This window comes from Pseudopodoces humilis, chromosome 5 (assembly GCF_049639895.1).
Source record: "Pseudopodoces humilis isolate 2021_Gansu_Grassland_sample_001 chromosome 5, ASM4963989v1, whole genome shotgun sequence".
Classification (NCBI taxonomy): Eukaryota; Metazoa; Chordata; class Aves; order Passeriformes; family Paridae; genus Pseudopodoces; species Pseudopodoces humilis.
Window position 1 is genome coordinate 15,386,198 of NC_142204.1, and position 25,075 is coordinate 15,411,272.

The following is a 25,075-nucleotide window of genomic DNA, read 5'->3' on the forward strand; positions in this document are numbered from 1 at the left end:
TGGAGTCGTGCATGACACAATCAACAATCTCCTTGAGACTTTTCCATGCAGTCAATCTTTATTATAGCAGTATTCTCATATTCACATCAAGTACATAGAACTTTTTGCCTTTCATATAATACAGAGTTCTTTAAATAACTTTACACTGAAATAGTTTTCTTCAATCTGAATTCAGCTATCAAATTTTAATATGTTTTAAGTCTCCATGCTCTCTAACCAAACTGGACAATATTTCCCATTGTACAAATTTACATGAGAAAAACTCCAAAGTACAAATGAAGGGACAACAAAAGTAAAGGGAGAAGGAACAAACAAGAAAAATAAGTTGTATTGGCAATTACAAGGGAGACTTGAGAAGGAACGAAGGGGAGTTGCCATGACCTACATAATAGGAAACCAAAAATAAACATTTTGTTATGAATTAAAAAATAAATACAAGTTTCAAAACAATTACTCCATTGTAGATTTTAAAAAGCAGCTATGGAAATCTAATAACACAATGGGTATTTTTTTTTTTTAAGTAACCAGACTGGACCTTCTACTTTGCAGTCATAAGCCCCTTGCAAACATCTGTTGGTCAAAAAAAAAAAAAAAAGAATACAGCTGAAAGGAATGTGTTAGCACAGAGTTTAAAGTGGTGGGACATACATTTCATTGCACTAAGGAACAAACAAACAAACAGATGAAATCAAATCTGTATATAAATTTCCCTTTCCTCTCCTTACTACGTACTTTGCCTCTCATAAACAAGCCTCTGTATTATGAGGTAATGCCATTGTCTTGACTATATATAAAAATAATAAAGTTTAAAGGATACAGATCCAGGTATCTATAAACTTTAAACAAGCCAGTCCTATCTTACTCTCCCAGAGGGTCCAACCAGTGAGTGCTACCCCTTCTGTCACTGCTCAATGCATCGTGCTCTCCCGGGAAGCCCAGGACATTTGTGCCCCTTTCCTAATCCAGGAAAAGCAGCCTGTGCTCAAGTAAGAAAGAGAGACAGTGCCAGTAATGCACAAGTTACACACACCTACACCTGCTCCTGCAAAACAAGGCAGAGTCACAGAAGGCAACAGTGGCCAGCCTGCACTGTGTTGGGGCAGGGAAAGAGGGATCCGGTTAGGCAGCTGGTGGCTGATTCCTTTTGCAATTGCTCAAGAATAATGTCACTGCCCAGCCCGGGGAGACCCTTCACTACCCCTGGGGTGAGGTGGGGAGGAGGGGTACACCTGGAGAATGGAGGGCCAGGAGGAGCTCTGCACTTGCAGTCACGATGACCACAGAGCAGATGGGCTGGCTCATGCATCCCAGGTGGTGGCAGACCCTGCTCTAGAGGCACAGGGCAGTACTGGATCCCAAAAAGATTTCAAGAGTGGAAAAGAAGTATGGGGCAGGACTTTCTCCAATCCCAACAATGAGATCAGAACAGCAATGTTAATTTGGGTTGCCAACACATGCAAGTTGGCCACTGTCAGGTCTTGTCAGTTGAGAAGTGTGGAGAAGGGGAGGAAGGGGAGGCAGGTAGGACACAAGGCTCATGAAAGAAGGATGTGCTTTTTTTTTTTTTGGTTGATTTTTTTCTGTTTTTTTCTGGTTTTTTTTCCTAAAGGTTCACAGCTTTGAATAAAAAAGCACATTTATTGCACTTACACTTTATTTTAGACAGAGTTAATTTATGCCCTCACAACCCCCCACCATCCCCAAATAACTCAACACCTAAGTTTGGTCCATTTTTCCCTAGATCCAACATCCATGCCCATATGATGGGCTTCATTTCTTCCTAATGTTCCACTGAACTCCCAAACACACAGATGGATTTTCTCTTCAATAAGGGTTAATACACAAATGCAACACAGGATGACATTTATCAAAACAAAACCTTACCAGTTTCCAAACCCAAATAAACAAGAAAAAAAGAAAACATAGTTATTTTTGTGGTTTACTTGCTCAAAAGTAAACGTCACACAAGGCTTATTCTAAAGTACAGCTGCTGCAAACATGACAAACTAGACAAAATGACCAGACAGGTCACTGTTGGCTCTTGAGGAGGCTGGGTGAGCTGAACACACTGCTGCTGGATGCTATGAAGCAAATACTAGGTAGTTTAGAAGTTCCTAAACAAAACAAAACAAACAAAAACCCAACAAAAAACACTCCCCACCCCCCCCCCCCCAAAAAAAAAAAAAAAAAAGACAAAATAACCATCACATGTACTTTTAGTGCAGAATTTGGGGTAGGTAGAAGGATTCCAGATAGTTCCTGGAACATAAAAAAAACATTTTTACATGTTGTTTTCTAAAAGGAACAAACCCAAATTAAAATTGGTCTGATATTTCTTATGAACTGTGTATTTAGACATAACTTCATAGGTAACAATTATGACAAAATCCTGCCCCAAGGAACAAAAGGAAAAGATCTGAAAAAGCACTAACATCCAAACCTATTATTTTGTCCTTCATGGACAAATATGACACTGATATGTAGGTACTGCCAGAAGTCTATGTAACCAGTCTGAAATTTGAACAAATCAAATTCACACCTGCTGGTTGTCCCTCAGCTGACAAGGCACCTACCATCTCCCACAGTTAATGTGCAATAACAGGATGTGGTCACTGAACTGCAAGAGGCCCAGGGAAGAAGTGAGGAAACTGCTGACATTCCAGAAACAAAACTTACTGCATTTTCTGGGACAAGGAACTAATTGTATGATATATGTGAACCCTTACAAGTGCTAGCCATCAGTTTCTCCTCATCTAGCTCTCATTCTCCATCTACCATCTCATTCCAAGATGCTATGACAGTGTAACTTCAGGCCTCTGGAGCTTTCTTTAAAAAGGTCTCTATGTCTTTGGCAGGGGAGGAGGGCTTACTTGTTTTTAAGTTAAATGAACCTCATTACATGTTGCTAAGAACAGATTTCAAGCAGCAGGTTTACTGTAACTAAATCCGATATCCTTCTGTTCTTAGCTTTGAAATGCTAATAGGTATTTTGAGGAATGCTCTCCTTGCTCTTTTACAGGAGTTGACTAACTCCAAACCACCTACCTATAGGGATAGCTATATACAAAACTACTGCAGATGTAAACCAAAGATACTGCTCTAGTTAAAAAGCACCTGGTTTACATTCTGTTGTACTTTTTAAGGTTGCAAAGGCACATGATCATTTGGCAAACTACAAAAACTGTTTTGGGGGATCCCTATGTAAACCACTCAGAACACCTCAGAACAGAGGGTCTTGGTAGCTCTCTTTTCTAAACAAAAGAGAAGTTAGTTTTCACCTGAATTCACTCTTGGTGTAGTCTGTATTCTGCAGCTTTTAAAGCTTCCTCTTTCCACAGGTTCATAGTTACTGCTGTTATGGTGCTGACTTAGTAGCTTCTGTGACAGCATCCTTGAAACTTAAATGCAAACTTCCATTTTAACAACCTGCTCTGCTCTTCTATAGTTTATTAGGTAAGAATCACAGCATCATAGAATATGCCGAGTTGGAAGGGACCCACAAGGGCCATCAAAGTCCAACTCCCTGCACAGGACACCCCAAGAACGACCCCATGTGCCCAACAGTATTGTCCAAATGCTTCTTGAACTCTGTCTGGCTTGGTGCTGTGACCACTGCTCTGGGGAGCCTGTTCCAGTGTCTGACCACCCCCTGGATGAAGAACCTTTCCCTAATATCCAACCTAAACATCCCCTGACACAGCTTCAGGCCATTCCCCTGGCTCCTGTCCCTGGTCACAGAGAGCAGAGGTCAGTGCCTGCCCCTCCTCTTCCCCTCACAGGAAGCTGGAACTGCACTGAGGTCTCCCCTCAGTCTCCTCCAGGCCGAGCACACCGAGAGACCTCAGTTCCTCCTCATGTGCAGCTTTCCCTCCACACCATTCACCATCCTCGTGGCCCTCCTCTGGACACTCTCTAATAGTTTATTAGTAATGGTCTAATAGTCTGACACTGTGGCACCCAGAAGTGCCCCCAGCACTGGAGGTGAGGCCGTCCCAGAGCAGAGGGGACAATCCCCTCCCTTGCCCGGCTGGCCGTGCTGGGCCTGATGCCCCCAGGACAGGGCTGGCCCTGCTGGCTGCCAGGGCACTGCTGGCTCCTGTTCAACTTTGTATTAACCAGGAGCCCCAGGTCCCTTTCTGCTCTCCAGCCTCTCATCCCCCAGTCTATACACACAACCAGGGTTCCCCATCCCAGGTGCAGAATCCAGTACTTGCCCTGGCTCAACTTCATATGGTGGGTATGAAGTTGGTATGAAGTAATGAAGCAGTGGAAAAAGGTATTTCAAATGCATGCCAAAACAAACACCAAGTGCAAAAACCCAGTAACAAGGCTGCCGTAAACAAAGCTGGTTTCATAAACTTCTACATAAAATGCACCACAGAAAACCAGAACACTCAGCACCTTCAGAATGACACCCTAAGAGCCCACTCACGCAGCTGCTTTTTAACTTGACTGTACCTAGAAGCTTTGCCTGTCCGACTGTGCTAGTGGTGACACATTTTATCAACAGAGGACACGTTGTCTACAGTACTATGAAGAGTTTGTGCTACTCACACTGCACTCGCAGTGTAGAAGAGGATAAAATCTAGAGGCTGCAAAAGTGTGAAATGTCTACACGCTTCTTCCCCAAATTTAGCCCCTCCAGATATCAAAGCTTCAGTTCGTATTCAATTCAATTCAATTTGTGAGGTGTCTGGGGATTTTCCCTCAGCCTTCTGTGAAATGCTGGATGCATTTACACAATCAGACAAACACAGAAGAAAAACCATGTGAGATCTTCAGGGTACTTTCCCCCCAGTCTGGGCATTTATGGAAAGACATGCATTTATCAACAATCAGAATTTCACTCGTTTTATGTCACAAAGGCCAAATTCTGCCTCTAATGAGCACATACTAATCCAAGTGATGCTAAGATGCCATGGTAAAATGGCAGTATTTGTTCTCAAACATTCTGCATCATCATCAGCTGCTACAGCATTTAAGTACAAGAAAAGATTATTTTTGGTAAACATAAAAAACAGAAGCAGATTCATTTAATGACCTGTATGAGTTTAGCAAAAAAAGAAATGACTGTGCTAATTGTATCTGGGGCCATGTAGGACTTAGTTGACAGAGAAATTACTTTCAAAGTAACCTGGCCTCTATATTCCTGCCATTTGGTTTGAGATCCACCACAATGCTGCAGGTCTGGCAAACATGCCAGGGGAAACAATCACACACTGAGCCGGAAGGTGTAAGAGGTAACAGGCCTCTGTTTCCTGTATGGAAAAGGAAAGGCAGAGGGGAAGGTCTGTGCCTGGTTGATGAAGACATGAATAGCTGGGGCTGGATACCGGTAGTTTTGCAAATAATTATGAAATACAAGATACTATAGAGCTAAAAGAAGCAGTATGACTCTCTAGGTGTTTGTCCCAGCATGCGCACATGGAAGTATGTACTCACATACTGTGACACGTGCCTGTGGCTGGGACACCACAAAGAAGCTTAAGGAATTTGGGGTAACAGGCATGAATGTATTGGTCATTTCAGTTTACCTCCTTCATCCCACTGCTACAGAAAGCACTTATTTCTCATCTATTCTTGTTTCCCCATTCACTAAACATCTACAGGGCATCTTTAAGTCTGGTTCTGATGGTATGCAAGACATCCAGAGAAACTCCTGAAGGAAAAGATAAAACCAAAAATAATCCCAATTACTTACAAACCACATTTCTTCCAAAGTTTTGCATGAGCATTACCTGGAAATTCTTTACAGACGAACACACATTACTACAGCTATCTGGAGGGAAACAAACAAACAAGAAAGCCAGCAGAAATGCATCCTGAAAGGACTTCTCTAAACAGCAGCCAAACAATTTGCACATTCCTCAGGGAAAAAAAAATAAAATCAGAAATGAAAAAGAAAAACTACAAACAAACAAATTCCAATAAAAACCCCCCAGAGATCATGTGTTACTTATAAAGTGCTTTGCATGGACAAGGATAGCAGTTTTCCTTGTGCTTTTCCTATGGGCTCAAGACGCATATCGTAGACTAATGGGTAATGAATCTTCACCAAAGTAAGTTCATTTTAAGCAAAGACAGAATGAAGTTCCTAACAGAGAATCTTCTGTCAGCATGACTTCATGGAAGGAAACAAGAGCTTTTAACAAGCTCTGTGAAACAAATGAGTGTTGAACCACCTGTCCATGCTTCCTCTGGTAACAACTTCTTTTGAGAGAACTTTTACCTAAGTATCCTTGACATGTACAAAAGGGGCTGGAGCCAAGCACGGGGTTAAAGGAGAAGCAGAGACTCCTTCCCCCTCTGGGAGCCTGTATCTTGTAAATGCTCTCACCTGCCTGCTGCCACCAGTGGCCGCAGGCTCCCTCCACCTCTCAGGTACTGGCCTCAGACGATCACCAGGGAGCACTCTGACTGCACCATCTGCACACCACTGCTCTGCATCAGCTTCTCCACACCGGAAAGTGGCTATTGCTACTTTTTAAATTCCTGCCAGCCTCACTAAGGAAAAAACCTTGCAGCATCTGAAGACCCACAGCAGACAAGAAGAAATTTGTGCTTTTTTTTTTCCTTCGTTTTTAAAATGCGTCCTGTACACAAAATCATTTCTGTTCATGTACCAACATGAATCACTTCATTCTTGTAGTGACTATTAAGTCATTCACTATTGCTATCTTGCTAACGTTTTTGGAATTAATATGAATACACAGTATTTCAGTTTCAATTCCCACTTCAGATCAGTCTGGTCCCTATAGCCCCAGTAAATATTTACTGACAAAGACTACCAGCAACACCGCAAAATCCCAGGGTATTAAAAGCGCCTTCTACTTCCAGTGTGCTTTTCTCCCTTCATCTGGGAGCAACCTTCTGCAGGCAGGAACAGTCCAACTTTCCCTAGGGAGGGAAGGACAGCACTCTCACTCGGTACATCCACATTTAGCATGGACACCACATTCACACACATTTAACTCCTTCATTTATTCATCATGATTTTGTTAAACACTCCCCAGCTCCTCCCAGCAAGAAACTCCCTGCTAGAGGGGGGGTCATTTCTCCTGCCTCACCTGGAGTGGTACAGGGCTGATATGAATCAAATTCTGGAAACTTCTGTCTGAGCTTGAGTTTCTTTCCAATGTAGTCTGCCTTGCCTCTGTACAAATAATTTACAGGTATTAACCACATACCAGAGAACTCTGCAAGCAGATCACATCATGAGATATTCTACTAGAGGTAAACGATGTGAACTTTATGAGTTGTTGTTTTCCCTGACTGGGTAACTTGTCAAAAAACTACTAACCATTTGAAAACCAGGACTGGAGGACAGGAAAACAAAGCATTCTAATGGAGATACCGCCACCTTCATCCTAGTTTGCAAAGTGTACAGAAGGGAAAGACAAACAGAAGGGAAGAGATGACAGGGAGGAAAGCAATGAGAGGAGGAGTAGTCAGCGTGGATCCAGCAAGTACCGTTTTGTTTTGATCTAACAACTTGCCATTAGGACAAGATGCTCCACATTTACACACACACTTATCAGAGGACGTTTAGTTAACAGGATAAAAATCCTTTAAAAAAAGCTCTTGAAAGTACCAAAACATAATTTTTGGAATGTCTAATTCTAGGGGGGGGATTGTATTTGTATTCAATTCAACCTGAGAACTTTTTTCCTCATTTATGAAAACATTACATATTGGTAAGGTACCTGGCATTAACCTGCACCCTCGTTTAAAATAAAACTTTTAAAGTAGGTACATACACCATTCACAGTCTGTATCAGGATTTCTACAGACTTTAGATGCTGCAGTAGCATCTTTGATAAATATATTGTATCATATGATACAAAAAAAATAAAAGAGAGGACAATCTCGCTACATTTTTTTAAACATCAGTTTGTTGCTGGACCAACAAAAGAAGGATCGACCTAATCCTTCAAAAAGATGTTGTATATGCACACACCAAGAAAATACTGGAAAAGGAAAAAGGTTAAAGATGGTGGTTGTTGTTTGTTCTTTTTAGGAAGTGGTAGAGTAAATCTGAAAAAAAGGTGTGGCAGCATCCCCTTTTCCTTCAGATGAACCTCTGTGCCTTCAGAATAACATCTCCAGCTTCTACTGCCCCACACACTTTGAATTTTAAAGGAATGAACCCCAGTAATAGAAACAGATTGAGGTGTTTGAAACTGTAATGCGGTGAAAAGGGGATACTGCGTTGTCCATGAATCAGTAAGTACACCAGGAAAAAAAAAAGGATCAGAATGGAAAATGATTCTTTGAAGTTAGCACTCATCAGATGTTCAGCCTCTGATGGTTGCGCTGTTAGAGGGAGAAAGGCGGCCGGCAGACCATCCAAAGCAAGTCTCCTAAGTTGCAGCAGCAGCAGCTCCATCCCCTCACGCCCGAGCACCACAGTCACACCACGAGTGCCCTCTCCTCTCTCCTGGGAATGATGCCAACGGCACAGGCAGCCACTGCAGGTCTCCGAATGCACGTGGTGGTATGTGTTGAAGGAGAAACACTGGCAGCAGAGGACTCTGGTTCCCAAAAAGGTACTTTTTCCCATTGTGTTGGACTGGTGGTTCCATTCTGCTCCACTTTTAAGCTTATGGATATCTTTTCTAAATTACTTTAGGTTTTGCAGAGCAGAATGGAATTTTGATGTTAAGAAACTGTAGGAACACAAGACTTAAATAACAGAGTGGGTGCTGCCATGGTGCTGTGGCTACTTGAACGCTGCAAATTCTCCTGTAGAGGGAGGACAAGAGCTTGGTTTAAAAAGGTGATTTCAGTTACTAGACTAGTTGAACATCAGGCTGAATATAAAAGATGTTAAAAAATGCAAACTGTTAAAATTAAAGCACAAGAGAATACATAGTGAGAAAACACTGAATACAGACCCAGCATATTTAACCAACAAAGGATTTCTTGAAAGCAAGCTGTACCCATCCTTCCCAAGAAGGTGAAAATTCAAGCAAAATCAAATTCATCATGCATTTGAAAGTTAAATGTGTCAGCTTAATTTTCTTTAAAATTCCTTATTGCACATACGTCCTCCTGGGAAACACCAGTTTCAATAAATGCATCCAACTGCAAACCAGTTCTGTTCTGTTGTAAAACTAGTTTAATAACAAATAACTGTATAAGACATCCATTACCCTTTAAAGACGATATACAGTAAAGTGCCTGAATAGAAAACCAGTGTTACAGAGCGCTAGGATGTGGTGGGTTAGAGACCAACACAGTAACCCACTGACAGAAATATAAGAATGGAGAGATTGTCTACTCAATCTCAGGCCAGAAATTAGGCCTCACTAACAGGGAGCATAACAAGTTAAGCAATTCCATGCTTCCTTCAGAATTGCTAAATAAAGAATAATTATATGCAGGGTTTACACATGTGATGATGTCCTGAAATCCTACGTAATTTATTTAGTGTTGCCATGCCATGGGACACACTTGTAGTCCCACTTCTGAGGGGATGCAACTATGGCACAGAGTAAAACTGCTGCCTGAAGTCTTTCAGGAGTTTGACAGAAAACTGAATAGAAGCTGAATCTAAGACATTAATCCTCTTAATCCTATACTTCAGGAAAAAAAATTTTCCCTGCCACCCACAAAGAAATTTTATTCTATAGGATTTTTAGTGAGGGGTGTCTAACTAAGCATAATCAAAAGGACTCAAGAGAAAGAGAAAAAAAACACACATATAACTTCCCCTTGTTGGGTTTCATCTGCATTTTGGGTTAGTTTATGCCACTTTCTTGACAGCACTTCTCAGAGCTTTCCTAATACTGAAGGAGTGATAAGCAGGCACAAGAGAGTCTTTGTTCTGTTCAACAGAAGTGTTTTGAATGCCATTACATTCAAACAACTGCTCCCTATCTGGTGTCCTTCCATCTTTTCAAGAGTGACTTTATTGTTGGCTTTGTTTTTCCTCATGATTCTTATTCTGAATACTGAAAACAAAACAGAAACAGCCCTGTAAACAAAATTCTAGGCTTATAGCATTAATTCCATGGAATGTCATGCTCTACAAAGAGAAGAACCAAGAAGAGTTGTCAGCTGTCTGCACTAGGAGGGGGAAGAAAAGGCATCTAAAAGGCTGTGAGGAACAGCTGACCCATGGGGTTCTAAGGGAACTCGAAGAAAGCAGGGAAAGGGCTCTGTGTCTCGCAGAAAACGAGAAGGGAGTACACCTGAAGTCCAAAGTAAGGGTGGCACATGGAGCTGTGACAGGCCTCAAGCTCTGTGTGTCTTTACAGACTGTGGTGGCAGGCTTAAGTTATAACAAGAATACAATAAAAGCTTCATGATGGATCTAATTGCCTGTTTTACTAGTTCTACCACCAGATGAAACTCTTGCTCTAAATACTCTAAATATTGGATAATTTTTTCTTGCTTTTTTTCTGCCACATTTCACTGACCTCCCAACTCTCTTCACAGTATCTTCTAGAAGCACCTCAAGTTTTATACATGTTTTGTTTTAAGAGAAGGACAAAAAAGTCAGCAAGTACTGCCTCTGAGGCCAATTTTTAAGTGACATTTATGCTTAGCTACGCTTTCAAAACATGCTCTATTTAATTTATTTTTCAGTCTGCCTTCCTAAACTGGTGATAAAAAATCAATTTATAAAAAAGAGATTGCTCCCTCATTACTCATCTTGTCCTTCTGCCTATTTCTGGTAATAATTCAGAGATTTTAAAAGTCATATAGGGATTTCAGAAAAAAAAAAAGAAACTTTAACTGGGAAAGAGCAATGGAAAACCAGGACCAGAAGTAAAGAATTATTTGAGATAGAATGGTAGCTTAAAAAAGGTAATTTTCACACTTTCCTGCCATTTAGACAAAACCTTAGCAAATATATTTTCTTTGACAAGCTAATGCTAAATTTCCCCTTTCAAAATTCCAGCATTAATCTGATCTCAAATCAATAGAGACCAAAATAGGTAAAATGTTCATCTAATAAAGGGATTATGTTGGTTGAACATGTATAAAATGCAGTTGCCAGTAACAGCTTTCCCTATGTGAGGTATGTACATGGCTATACCTATCCACATCAAGCTATGAAACCACATGCTTAGCAACTTGCTACAAGGAAAAAACCCCAGATATTTCTATTCATTGTGAGCCAGACATCTGAGGTGCTTTTTATCAAGCAGAACTGCAGATATTAGCTTTGACTGGTAGCAAAACAAGTTCTTTCCAAAGGATGGATAGCATCTGAAAATACACACTTCTTACAAAACCCTTTCAAATCAGCTACTACAGTCTTTACATGCTTGACTCACACAGAGGAAGTGGAAACTATTTTAAATGCACACTTTGAAAATATCTGCACTAAAAAAGATGATCAAGACCTTTCATGTTGCCTCCAAACTATGTATTACAAAGGCATGTTCTGAATGAACCTGCTATCCCTGATCCTGGAATCCTGCAAGGATTTAAGATGAAGCTATCATTCTATACTCTCACAAATTTGTAAGCCACCTGAATTCATGAGGTTACTAAGGTATATACACATAATCTTAACCATACTCCTTTACCCTGGGGCAGATGCCATGTTTCTCAGAAGAATCATAAGGAGAAGAATCATTTCCTTCAAGGCCTGTGCCAGCCTTATCTACTGAAGTAGAGATTGACTGATTTATCGTAGGGATACACCAGATTCCAACACCTTGTCTGGTTTACATTCACAGACACAGGAAAACAAAAGAGCTAGTTTTCTGCTGGATCTTGCGCTGATCTTTTGTATGGATACTATTCACGGGGTAAGTAAAAATTTGGAACACACTGAAGGTACCAAGACAGATTCTATTTTTGTACTGATAAATAGGGAAGTAAAATAAAAAGGATTCTCACCTAGGATAATTTACTCTTCCGGAAAAACCTATGATCCCACAAGCGTGCTTTCTGAACCAACAGGTATCTGTTTCTAAACAATATAGCTGAGCTGCACCTTTGAGAACTCTGACCCAAATCCACAGGTGTAGTTAGGCACCTTCATCTCACAGATATTCCCAAATCACACTGAAGCAGCAATTAGAACTTACAGAAATGAGACCTCTAAATGCCTCTCTGTCAGGTAAAGTTAATGATCTACAAAACAGCCTCCTTTTAGGCTTCATAAAATGTTTAGTGAGAAGCTCAAATCACATTATGACCGTGGAACCCAAAATGCTCAGTAAGAACAGGTGACACAGAAAGAATGCACTGACCATACAGCAGGAAATGGGGCCAAATGTGTCTAAGGATGGCAGCACTTTCCCCCTGTAACTGTAGCTCTGATAGCACAGATGAACAACCTTAACAACGAGAAGGATAACACTACTCCAAGGAGTAACTGGTTTGAACTGATCTGGCAGACCTGAACAAGAATAAGCCTGGGCAGGGCAATGGTGATGGTTCTGCACTCTCTGCAACACCCTGTGTGGTTAAGACTTTTCTGTGTGGGATGCCTTATTTTTAGATTCTGCAGGAGACCCAGTAGCATCCTCTTAGTCTGTTCTGAAGATCATACCCCACAGCCTTGGAAACATTCCTCATCACTGCTAGAACAGACACATAAAATAAAGAATGAAAGAGGAAAACAACACTTAAGCCCTGTTTTAATTTTAAGATAAGTCTGTCAAAATGAGGTGAAACTACCAGGAAGATGGGAAACAGTTTTTCTAAAACAATAACAATTTTTGTCCTCCGTAACTATTTCCACAGAGAGAGATTTCAGCAGCTAGGTTTTCTTGACTAAAAAAAAGCGAAATGTTATTTCCCAAATTATTCCAACAGCAGAAGCCAAAAAGACCATTATAATCCATCCAGAAAATATAAAAACTGCTTCCATCTCTTTGAGATCTCTAATCTACTTCCCATTTTAAAAGGCTCAGTTGCTAGACAGCAGTAAACAATGATCTATTCCAAAAATGTATTGCTAGCAACTGGCCAACTTCTCTGAGTATGTAGATCAGAAGCCACTAGGAATACTCCTGGCCCTTGACGTCCAAACAAGAGCAGCAATAGCTCGTTTTCAATGCAGAGTAATCTGTGAAAATTAACAGTTCAGCAGTCTAAACAAAGTAAAACCACACAACTCATCTCAAAACATGCAAGAACACTGTCTGCACATCTTTGTTTCATATCTGACATTAAAGATTGATATAACCTGAACCACTACTCTGATGTACTTGTTCCACAGAGAAAAATACAGTCTCCAAAGTGAGCTGGCAGGATTTTAGTAAGGTGTCTAACTTTCTCAGTTAGATATCTAGTCCAACTGATTTGCTTCTGTCTAGTCAAACTAGCAGCTTTTACGTGGAAGTGAAAAAATCAATTTTTCACTGAAGAGAAGCAGTTCAGTGTATTCTTAACAATATTAAAATAATTAACACCTTTCATCTTAAGAAAATTTGTGGTACAACACTGATTTCCATGAACAAAACTGCTTTTTCAAATCTTCTTTTCCTATTATGGGTGTTAGCAGCATTTTTCCTCTTAAAGCATTTGGTCATGCTTGAGATTTAAAATGTTTTTATAAATTTTGAAATCCGTACTACTTGAAGGATATAGGCACCATTACCAGTAATAGCACTGCAGCTTGGCAAAAGTGGATTCAGAATTTCTTCTGTGTTGCATTGTAACAGAAGATTTGGAGATGGTGTAAACTGTATCGGGTCAGAATATTTAGAGAAAAATGTAACATAAAAATACCCTGACCCATTCACCACTCTTCTGCAGGAAGAGATGATCCCTAAACAGTACTAATTTAAACTTCCAATTTCAAGATAAGAGTCACATGTTATTCAGGGCTTTCTTTGGATTCTGTGTTGTATCTGCTCACTTCTGCTGACCACAATAAAGTTTTGACTACGTTTAGCCTTGAAGCTAAGTTTATCTTTCCAAGTATTTCCCACATGAATAGCATTACTAAATGAAGAATCTAAAGCTTTTTGCTCAAATATAATGACCTCAAATGAAGTAAAAAAAAACCCCCAAACCCCCAAAACAACAGACCACTACAGCTTGAGTAGATTCAAATCAAATACACTCCTGAGTAATTCCAATCTATAATTCCTAACTATAAAACTAATTCCAATCAATAACTAGGCAAAAATGACACCCGATGACCTTAATAAGATTTTTGCTTGTTTTGAAGTGACTTTTCCTATGTCTCTTATATGACATTACAGTTCTTCTTGTGCCAGCTGTTCCCAGGGCACTAGTTACCAACATAGACTCTGTGCTGGGAACATTCAATGCCCAGTGTTAGGAAGTGAGTCTTTGTTCCCTCAGTAAACCTTACAATTGGAGCTGGTGGGAACTGAGAACAAACACCTTGCACTCCCAGGACACACCAGCACACAGACACACAGGCACATGCTTTCACATTTTGTTTCAGTGCACTGGAAACCCACCGTATCCCCCTGCTTGGATGGGTGTTTTTGGAGAAGCACAAGCATATAGACTAAAATCCTCTGTCTGGAAGCCAGCCCGGTTCAATGAGGGCTCAGATGCACTGCGGTGAATTTTTGGCAATGACCGGGCCAGAAGCTCAATGGAGGCAAGAATCTAAAATATAGAAAATATGTGATCAAGCCTGTTGTTCCAAAGCTGTAACTCTCTCTTAAAACCAAAGACACAATATCAATTAAGTACAGAAAAATATTTAAATGCATACTAAAAAAGGATTTTTAAAATATAGTTTATTGCACTGCACTTTTGATGTTTATACCCTAATGAGATTGGAAAGGCCACCTGGAGAATTTCCCCCTTTTTAAAGGCACACTGATTCCCTCTAAGCACAGTGAAAACACTTGCTTTTTATTGGGATCCTTGTCTATGCCCTCATACCTGTACCTACCATTGCTGCAAACAAACGCAGCTCTGCCAGCATTTTGCTTAATAACATTTACTAAAAAGTCAGCAGGGGGAGCTCCTAATCTTTTGAAAACGATTTGGTTACATTCAAAACAGAAAAAAATGAGATTTATGCCCTCCTCCCCCCTCAAGGTTTTTGAACCCAAACCTTCCTCAGCAAGCATGATAAAAATCAAGTTCTGTGAATAAACTATCAGCTTCCCTTCATGAAGCTTGAGGGACAGCAGGGAGGGCAGTGTATCATTTCTGAACACATACACCAAGTACTAATTTGTGTGTCTATGACTATTACTTTCATTATCTCCCAGCTGAAACTTTTTCCAACATGTGAATAGTTTTCCAAATACACAGATCATTTTAATACCTGCGTTTTGAAATGAAAATGAGCATTTATAATGAAACAGAACTAACCTGGTACTGAACCAGGTCTCTTATGAAATCCTGCCATAGCACTAATCAAAATCAAAGAAAAAATCAATCAAAAAATTTGGAACTGGCCAGTGAGTTAATAACTTTGAATTGTAAAGTCTGTTGAGAGCTAAAGAGAGGTATTTCTCACCTGTGGAAAAAGTGGTCTCTCATCTCTTTTCTTTTTTAAGCATTCTGCCATTAATCTCTTCATAGCTTTTGGACAGTTGCTCCGTACTTTGCTGAGGTCTGGAGATAGGTATCCTCGTCCCACCATGAAAATTATCTTTATTTAAGGGGAAAAAAGATGAAAGAGGAAGAAGCTGAGTTGATAAAATAAGCAGTAACAAAAGGTGAACATTTTGCTAGACTATTTTGGTTGCAGCAGCAAGCTTTCAGCTCCCAGGAAACATTATCTGGTATTGAAATTGACAAATTTCTTAGAGTAATGCTTGCTAACCTATTCAGTACAGAGAAAAAATTAGATCATTCCTCCTCCTCAGAGAGATTTCTGTGAAACTTGAACACTAGTAAATGGTTACCATTTATAGCAATAACCATCTAAGGAGTGGTTCTTCAGTGTCAAAAAGTGACAAAAGCAAGAACAAGCAACTCTGTGGCAGGAACAGAACGTCTAAAAATAAATATTCTGTAAAAGAAATATTCTGTTTTATATTATAAATCAACAACAACTTCACATTGAAAGTTATTTTAAGAAACATATGGCCTTTGGATATTAAAACCCTTTACCTTCTGAGAATTGATTCCATCATATACTTTTCCAACACAAAAGCTTATTCTTGACATCTGACCATTTCCCCCACTCTCACAAAAAAAAGAAAAAAACCCCTCAAAAGAAAGAGAGAAACTGCCTCTTCTGTGTAGAAAAGGAGACAGACAGGCTTGGTATTTTTACAGTAACTCTTTCAACATGAAGGCTTATATTTCCCCTAAGGATAAAACTTAAGTGTAAAACAAAGTAAACTGATAGGAAGCAGGAAAACAAAACATAAATATGGTTAATCATCTCTTGTATATATAAAAAACCATCAAACATCATCATGTCAAGCCAAGGGCAACTGCAATGTGGTTGGAGTACTGCAGTAGCACTGACACTAAAAAGCCCTTCCAAAGCAGCTAATCAAAGAAGCATTCATGCTGCAGCAGTAATCACTGCCTTTTCTGAGTACTCAGACAACCCAGCAGGTGCAGCACACCTTCTCTCTAATGAAGTCTACCTATTTCATATCTTGACACTGGGAAAAAAAAAACCAACAGAAAACCCTCACATCTCAAGTATGCTATACATGTTATTTATACTAACACAATCCTGGTCCTTTTTTAACTTTCTGCTTCAGTTACATCTGTGTTGGCATCAAGGAAGAACAGAAAATTCCCATATGGTTTCTCTAGAAATCCCCATGTGCCAGAGCAGGATTTCATAGTAGAGACTTGTGTACTGCATCCCCTACCTCTGCTGCAATCAGACTTGCCATTATCTATCAGTTGGTATTTTCTAAGTAATGGCTCAAGCTGAAATTATTCAAAATTCATCACTATGTTTCAAACAGTTTCTTTATGAATAATATAGGGGCTAATCTTTTATTTTAGACTAGAGAAAAGAGAGTATCACTACAAGAACAGTCTAGAAAAACCTGTTAAAGTGAGAGAAACACTCGGAGGTATAACAAGAATGACACTTTGCTCACTAAGAATCTTGCTTGTGTTACAGTAGCTGATGTAGATGCACCAGAGAGTGAGGAATATTTACAACTTTTCATATAATAGACAAGGAGTGACAAAACTCAAGACATGAGATCACATATGTTGGCTCCACTTGCACGTTAAAATTTGTTTCAGCACTTCATTGTAAGCACCCACATCACTGGTTTCATCTTTCAGATCTCAAAAGGTAAAAGCTAAATAAGGCCAAATACTGTTTTTAGAAGGCTGAATCCATCTGGCCAGGAATCCAGACATTTCCTTTCTTCAAAAAGGCAGAAGCAAAATTATAAAAAAGAAAGAAAAAAAAACACCTAAAAAGGAGTCACTCCAAATTTGATGAATTGGGATGAAGTGTTCTGGCAGATATGGAAGCAGCCTTATAAAATGGCATTCACAGATGAACGTTGCTATGGTTTCAATTCTCAAGTACTGACAGCGAAAAAACAAGAGATGAGGACACAGAAGCAACAAATACATCTCTGCTCAGACACAGAATAGTTTACACCAAAGATCTTGGTGCACAGATACTATTTTCAGGTTAGACAGAAACAATGAATCAGGTATGCCTTCCCAAACATTCCTATCCTGTGGAGATATGTTATGGCGTGTGGAATCATTAAGACTTAAAGAATATTTGTTCACAATTAAGTAATCTTCTTACACAATCCCCTGACTCTGGAAAGTAATACAGTCCAACAATCAGGATTTGAGAAATGCTGATATCCTGTAATTCAGTGAGATAGTACATGCTCTTTCAAAGTTGAAATGAATATAAAACATTTGGTGAGATGACTGCTGTTCTGTTTTGTCAGTCCTGTAGCTGCACTATTTATTATTCACTGCAAGTGGAGGGGTGGGGGGAACAAGAAGACTAATTGAACACATATATGGGGGATCATTTCGCCTTTGCAGAACTATTCTAAACTAGATTATTATTAAGTAATCTGCTCTCTCCCTAATAAGTATCCTGGCAACCAGTTCAGAAGCTGAAAATCTATATTTAAAATAAAAAGAACACAAAAAATACCTCAAGAGGACTAAGTAAATTGTTGCTATGTGGCTGAGGCAGTTCTAGAAAATGTAGAAATGTCATCTCACAGCATCAGAATCAGAAACATCAAACACACAGAACATCAGAAAGTTCAGCACCCAAGGCAGAATCAATCTCTGTTTCAGACCACACCTGACTGAAGCCAGTGCCTCCCCTTACCTGGTCCCTGTTGTTGATGTTGGAGTATGGCAACTGTCCAGTCATTAATTCATAGAGAACAATCCCAAACGCGTACACATCCGACTGAAAACTATATGGGTTTTTATCTTGCATCCTAATAACTTCTGGTGCCTGTATCAGAAAAGGCAAGAATTAGTTTTTATTTCTCTACGTTGTGCTGCACCTCACCTACTAGGAATAAAAAAACTAGACTTGTACAGGGTACAGGAGCAAGACCCATTCTTGCCTTCAGGTGGGTCCTAGTATAGAGTGGATGCTGACATGAATATCAAAACTCATTGCTTCATTTCAACTTGGTGATCCCTTTTATTTCTCTGTGACAGAGCAAAATTACCTTGACCAGGCTGAGAAGGTATTTGGAAACTAGAGTTCTAATGACACTGAAAATAATGCCAGCTAACAGAGCTTTCTTCCAGGGAGAAAAGGAGGAAGTGGAGCTGCACAGAAGATTGCAGTACGAAGCAACTCTTCTTGACTTTTTAAAACTTAAGAGCATCTTACTTTTTGCTGAGCTTGTTCCTCTACTCTTTTGCAGGACGTTTTGCAAGGCTTTTCTCACCTTCTCCTCAGCCCTAGATTAATGATACTCATTTTCCTTAGCCACCATTTTCATTTCAGTATAAACCTCAGATTAAAAGATGGAGACACTGAAGTTTTTCTGCTGACTACTGGAAAACACATACTTTAAAGAAGAATTGAGAGACATTAATTTACTACTTCATATTACTGCTTGTCTTTTCCAGCTTAAGCCAGCTTTTATATGTGTGCCAGAGGGATAGGAGCAGGAAGTTTGGCCAAAGGTAGATAAATTTGTTGAAACAAGCTCACCGCTTCCCCTTGCTTACCATCCATAGAATGGAACCAGACAACTGCTCAAACTGTTGGGACCCACTCCATCGTGATTTCACTGTAGCTAGACCAAAATCACCTATTTTTACTGTGAGGTCTTCATGAAGAAAAATATCTAAGGGGGGAATGTTAAGGAAAAACAGACAAGCAATGCTGGCCCTGTCCTAAAAGAACAATAAACAGCTACAAATTTGCAACATGAACATGACAGTTTTAACCATTCACCATCACTGAAGAAGGCTCCCACATCATACAGGTTTTAAGCAGCCAGCATGGTGAATTATGGTATGTAAGGGTTACATAAGTAAAGACTGAGCCAGTGCTGAACAGACCATGGCCAGGTGGCTTTTATGAAGTGCCAAGTATGAGAAAAGCTGAAAATATTCCATGAGCCAACTCACATAATCTTTCATTACATGAAGAAACCAAAGGATGCAAAAAAACCTTTGTGATACCAACTAAAACTGCCTATGCTATTGCAATCAAATCAAGACACAGTAAGCATCTCCTGTTTTGTTATTAGTGATATTACCCTTTCTCAGTGAAATTTTTATTTGGCAAATATTCACATGTTAACAGCTTTTCACATCAGTAAGTTAATTTCTGGCAGAAAAAAAAAAAACAAACAAACAACAAAACCAGGAGTGCTTTCATTTTCCAAAATTACATCTCTGGGAAAGGATACTATTACTCTTGAGGTCTCTGTGGATGATTGACTTGGCATGCAAATAACTGAAAAAGAATATCACAGATTAGGTGGGTTAGATAATACTTCACCAATCAACAGCTTAAAATTCACTGTGCTACTGAAACATAAATTCTGTCAACATTCAAACTGCACATTTATGCAGGCAGTAAAACTTTGGTAACCCATGACAGTTTCTGCAACATTTACAGGGAAAAATAAAATAAAGCTTAGATTTCCAGCTCAAATCTGATGCTATTGATGAATAATAATTATGCTCCAACATCTGCTTTTCAATTCTAACTCAATATTGACAGTAAGAAGAACTTCAGTAATTTTTTTCATGCAATTCCATGCTGAAAGTTCTGCCTCACAGCCTTAATGGGGATTGTCAAGACTTTGTGAGCTTTTAGTCACAGCTTTAGATAAGGTGTTTTTAAATTGCAAGAGCTAAATGTGCTTCCCAGTCTCAATGTGTACTTGGGTACACTGACTGCTTTTTAGTAGAGGAGTGGAAAAAAAGATCCCCTGATTACAGCCTGGATAAACAGATGGCAGGGAACACAGAGGAAAGTACTTGCCCCACAGCAGATACAGCCTGAATTAGTCTCCCATGGCTCTTTGTTTAGTCAATGAGATTGGCACAAAACGGCTGGAAAAGCCCCAGTTTGTGTCTCTGCTTTGAATCATGTTCACAAAACAGCTTCTGCATCTCCCCTACCTACAGATGGAGCCTGGGGAGATGAACAGGCTAACAGAAGGCTAAGGCTGGTTGCTGCAAACACCTCCACGCTCTTGACTGAAAATGTAATGGAGCACTGAGTAGAAAAATGGCACAATGAACTGCAATCATCATAGTGGTTTTTCAGCTGAAGTGTGATTTCTCTGGTCTTATAGCAGTGCTCTGATTTTGACACACAATATTTGGCTAGTTTGGTAAATTCTAACTCAATGGCCCTCTATAGGAGTAAGGATTATCTACAATCCTTAGAACAAAACAGGTATACTCTCTTCAGATGTTGAAAACTGTTATTTAGAGAGCTCTGATACCTTCACCAAATGCACTAATGATTGAAACAGGATCCTGGGATCAGTAAAGTGAGTGGAGAACTGGCCTTATTTGCCAATGTCAGCCAGAGTGTGAAGGGGATAAGTAAACATTGCCCCAGCGCTCATTTGCAGACAAGCAATTCAATACTTACTCCATGCCTTGAGCAGTCTGTCGTGCAATATCAATTAGCTTGATCATTTCAAATTTGGTCTCAATGATGTGTAGATGGTGATACAAACTGGATCCTTCACACCACTGTGTAACAATAGCCAACTGGGGTTTTGTTGAATAACCCATGAAAAGCAGGATATTCACATGTCGTGTTTTCCTGTTTTAAAAAAAATAAGAAACAGGAGGAAATCAGATCGGGAAATCAGGAAAAACTCAGGCAGATCTATCACAGTCTACATATATATTTCCAAACAGAAGGTATTGGGTCAATCTCAACCTGTACTATAACATGATAACCTCTTGCTAGATTAATTTAATGAATTATTACTGAAGTTAGCCTTTCTTACAATCCTAACATGGAATAACTACTCTGGGTTAAGTGAAAAATGTCAGGGCTCTTTTATGTTTTTATGTTCTCTTATATTAAAAAATTAACTTGGGATCCCAGCCATGGAGCCAGTGTGAGCCTTTGTCCTTGCAGCAATGTGGACTAGGCCAGTTCTATGCTTCATGACTGTGCCTTGTTCAGGTTCAAGAATTTGTCAAGTGATGCTGAGAGCAACTGCTGAGGAAACAAAAAATAAGCAGTTTCTTGCAAATCCTACCACAAAGCTAAGTAATGATGGATCATAATGGAGAAGGCACAACTGTAGGTAAATCTGTCTTGTCTGGGTCAAAGGATAGAGCAAGGGACTATGTATGTTCTGAAACAAACAAACAAACAAACAGGCAGGGCTCCATCTATGGGACTACCAGCAGAGAGCTGGACTGAAATGTTTCATTTCATTAAGTTCTGTCAAAATTCTATCAAGAAAATGAAGAGATACCCAAAGTAGCACATCTCAGAAAGCCTGTACTTCCACAGCTGTGAGATTAGAGTTTTTTGGAACTAACATTTTCCTAGGGTAAAAGGCTGACCATTCCCTTTCACTATGTAGCTTATTTAGGATGTTTCTGCTGCGTAGGTGCCCAGCTCAACACATGAGGTTTTTCCAGGGACAAAAACTTCCTTGCTATTTTGTTTCTTAAAACACAATTATGCTTGACACTGAGCATAGGAGCTGAACCCAAACCAAATACCTCCTCTGAGATATAAGAAGCAGTAGACATGAGAAAAGGAAATCAAGAAGTGACTTGATGAGAATTACATTAAAAAAACCCCAAAAAACCTCACGGAAACTAGTGCTAATGAACAGAAACTATTAAACAACAGATATTATGGGCAGGACTGTAGCTGAAAAAACAGCCATTAATCATGCTCTCCTTCAATTTCAAAATATGGATGAGAGGAAAGAAAGGCCTACAGCTCACACTTAGGCTTGACTGTGCCTTGGGGGTAGTACATTAGCAAAAACTAGTTCTGAGTGTTTGTACATATATGTATTGACAACAAAGGTGTGCAGACAAACACATACAGTGGGTACAAAAATATTTTTAAATGGTAATTTTTTCTGCCTGAAGTATTATCACGTAGGAGTGAGACCAATGTGTTCTAATGGAGATCTAAAATTCAGTGATTAATGAAGCACAAATCTACACACATTATTTCAAGCCATTAAAGATATTCTTACCTGAGCACTCCTACTTCATTTTTGAAAGCCTGTAACTGTTGAGGTGTGGGTGCCGTAACATTCAACATTTTCACTGCCACATCACCTTTAAAACAGCAATTTTTAGTAAGTGCCATTGATACATATTCCTCTTTTGAGCAAATGCTATACAGAGCATCAGAAATTTTGGGATACACTGTTTTTTTTAGCTTACATGAAATAAATCACCACAATTTTAAAGTAAGTCAGTATTCAGTAAAATGTAGAAATACCATTCTTACTTTACTCTGAGAAATCATAGCCAGGCCAAAGCTATTAAAAATACACATTTGAAATCCTAATTCATCAAGATGGATACTTCTGTCTTTCTAATGTTTCATCTTTACCCTAATAATTTCTCAGTTCAGAAGAACATGCAAGAGTTGAGTTTCTAAGCAACATGAATTTCTTACACTAGTTATTTAGCACACTACTTATAAATTTAAAAATCATATTTACTGCCCTTCACTGCACTCTCCCCCATTATGTCCACATCTCTCTTGTTCTGAGGAGCCCAGAACTGGGCCCAGCATTCCAGGTGTGGCCTCACCAGTGCCAAGGAGAAGGACTGCCTCCCTTAACCTGCTGGCAATGCCTACTGCAGCCCAGGAGCCCATCCTCTCTCTTTGTGGCATGGGCATGCTGCTGGCTCCCGTTCAGCCTGGTGCCCACCAGAATCCCAGATGTGTTTCTGAGAAGCTGCTGTCCAGCTGGGTGGACAGTGTCACTGTCCTGGCAGGTACTGTGACCTCCTCAAGAACAGCTGTTTGCCATGATGGCCACATACCATGCCACTTTCCTTTGTAGACTGTTCCAAATGATCCAGATCCTATCCTCTGTCCAACTGTGATCTGTCCATCTGGTATCTCCCAATCATCACTTGAATCCCGTCGACCAAGAGTTTTCTTTATATATGTGTAAAAAAAATAAAAAGGAAGAAAACAAGTGCATTAATGTCTATGAAAACAGCTCCAGTTAAAAATTTCTCACCAGCATTTCCCATCGATGTCCTAAAAAGATGCCCTTTTTCAGATGTTGTCCTTTGACTTTTAAAGTTAGCCCTACACAAAACTTCAGGACACAGGTATGTCAAATTATTACCTGGCACGAAACATTTGCAACAGCTTTCTGGCAAGGTTAAAACCAGAAAATAATAAGAAATGCTTACCAAAAAGAAAGTAGTACTTGATTTTAAATTCTTAATCATAATACTAAACTGTGAATTTAAAAAAAAAGTGGCTGTTTTTATGTTTTCAAGTATTGTAACATAAAAATTTGTTACATACATTCATTACTTTCAAAGTTTATGAATCACGGTGGGAAAAGTTAAGCTGTTATATGAAGCGAAAGTGCCATTACAATATGAGGCACCAGTAAAACTGAGTTTAGTTAATTATTCAAATTATTTATATATCAGTCCTACAATTAATTACTGGTTTAAAGTGGTTTTAAAGTGGTTATCCCACTCTATTATTCATCAGCTTCAAATCCTTGATCACTGCCATATTCATCTTCAAAATGATATAGAAAACTTGCATGAAAGAGAAGTGAGAGGAATATGGTTGTGTAGTATTTCTACAAAAGAAAACAGCTGATCTTTTCCTTACCATTCTATTTCTGTCTTCTGAGGATGAAGATGATTTCCTTTCCCGTTGGGGACCTGGTGATTTCTGTAACGCTTTCACATTGGTTAGTGACCCGGGCAAAGAAGCGGGAGGTGTTGCAGACAAGCCTGCAGCTGAGCCTAAATTTCAGAAATAGGATAGTTTTATCTGTAAGAATCCACCTTACAAGAATGTATTGATATTAGGTGCAAGAATTGTGTTTAAGATGCAGTATCTCTAAACATCAATGTGAATGTTAAGAGAGAACAAACATATACAGGAATATTGTCCTGATATTAGAGTAGTGCTCAAGTCTCAGATTTCAGGAAGAGACAAGTCTACAGCAAACATCCCTGTACAGACAGTCCCCAGCCTCTTGTTCATGAATTAACAAAAGGGCAATATCTTTTTAAATAAGAAAAAAATACTTTTAAATGCATTTCTTAAATTCCATCAGTTTCTTTGAGAAGAACAGCATTTTAGTTCGCAGCATCTACCTGTGATATTTCTCATAGCTAAGCTTTTAGGAACCCAACAAATAGCTGAACTACTGTACTTTGCAATAACAATAGACTAAATGCAAATAATTGAAATGTTTTCTGGTTGAGTCTCCAAGTGCCACCTGAAAATCATTTGGCTGTTTTAAAGCTATCTGTTAGCAGAGAGCTATTATTTAAAATAAACATCAGGCCTTAGAAAGGATTAAAAAAGAACAGGTACTTTAGTTAGTTATTTGAAGCATATTCTAGGAAACACAAGAAGAACAGTATATCTATAGCCTGTAGGTTATCTAAACAAATCTATGCAGGAAAATGTTACTAAGAGCTGTTTCAGAGCCCCAGTGGCCCTTTTCAAATAGAGCACATCACCTAGACACTGCTTTTTAAAATACATCAC

The 25,075-nt window shown here is 39.3% G+C and overlaps 1 protein-coding gene across 3 annotated transcripts in view; it reads right to left on the minus strand.

The window, feature by feature from the left end:
• Window positions 1-36: 36 nt before the first annotated feature.
• Window positions 37-25,075, minus strand: part of BRAF (B-Raf proto-oncogene, serine/threonine kinase) — an 83,577-nt gene continuing 58,538 nt past the window's right edge. For 2 of the 3 annotated variants that reach the window (XM_005527925.3, XM_014256863.2), the window contains exons 10-19: window positions 24,182-24,318; window positions 23,362-23,479; window positions 22,557-22,641; window positions 20,966-21,142; window positions 19,764-19,810; window positions 19,075-19,193; window positions 18,209-18,340; window positions 15,425-15,559; window positions 14,403-14,556; window positions 37-8,742 (exon numbers count right to left, since the gene is read on the minus strand). In XM_005527925.3, the coding sequence (XP_005527982.2) occupies window positions 8,720-8,742; window positions 14,403-14,556; window positions 15,425-15,559; window positions 18,209-18,340; window positions 19,075-19,193; window positions 19,764-19,810; window positions 20,966-21,142; window positions 22,557-22,641; window positions 23,362-23,479; window positions 24,182-24,318 (1,127 nt within the window). In that variant the 3' untranslated portion in view covers window positions 37-8,719. Of the gene's footprint in view, window positions 8,763-14,402; window positions 14,557-15,424; window positions 15,560-18,208; window positions 18,341-19,074; window positions 19,194-19,763; window positions 19,811-20,965; window positions 21,143-22,556; window positions 22,642-23,361; window positions 23,480-24,181; window positions 24,319-25,075 lie in introns of all 3 variants that reach the window. The other variant, XM_088054873.1, reaches the window with a different exon arrangement.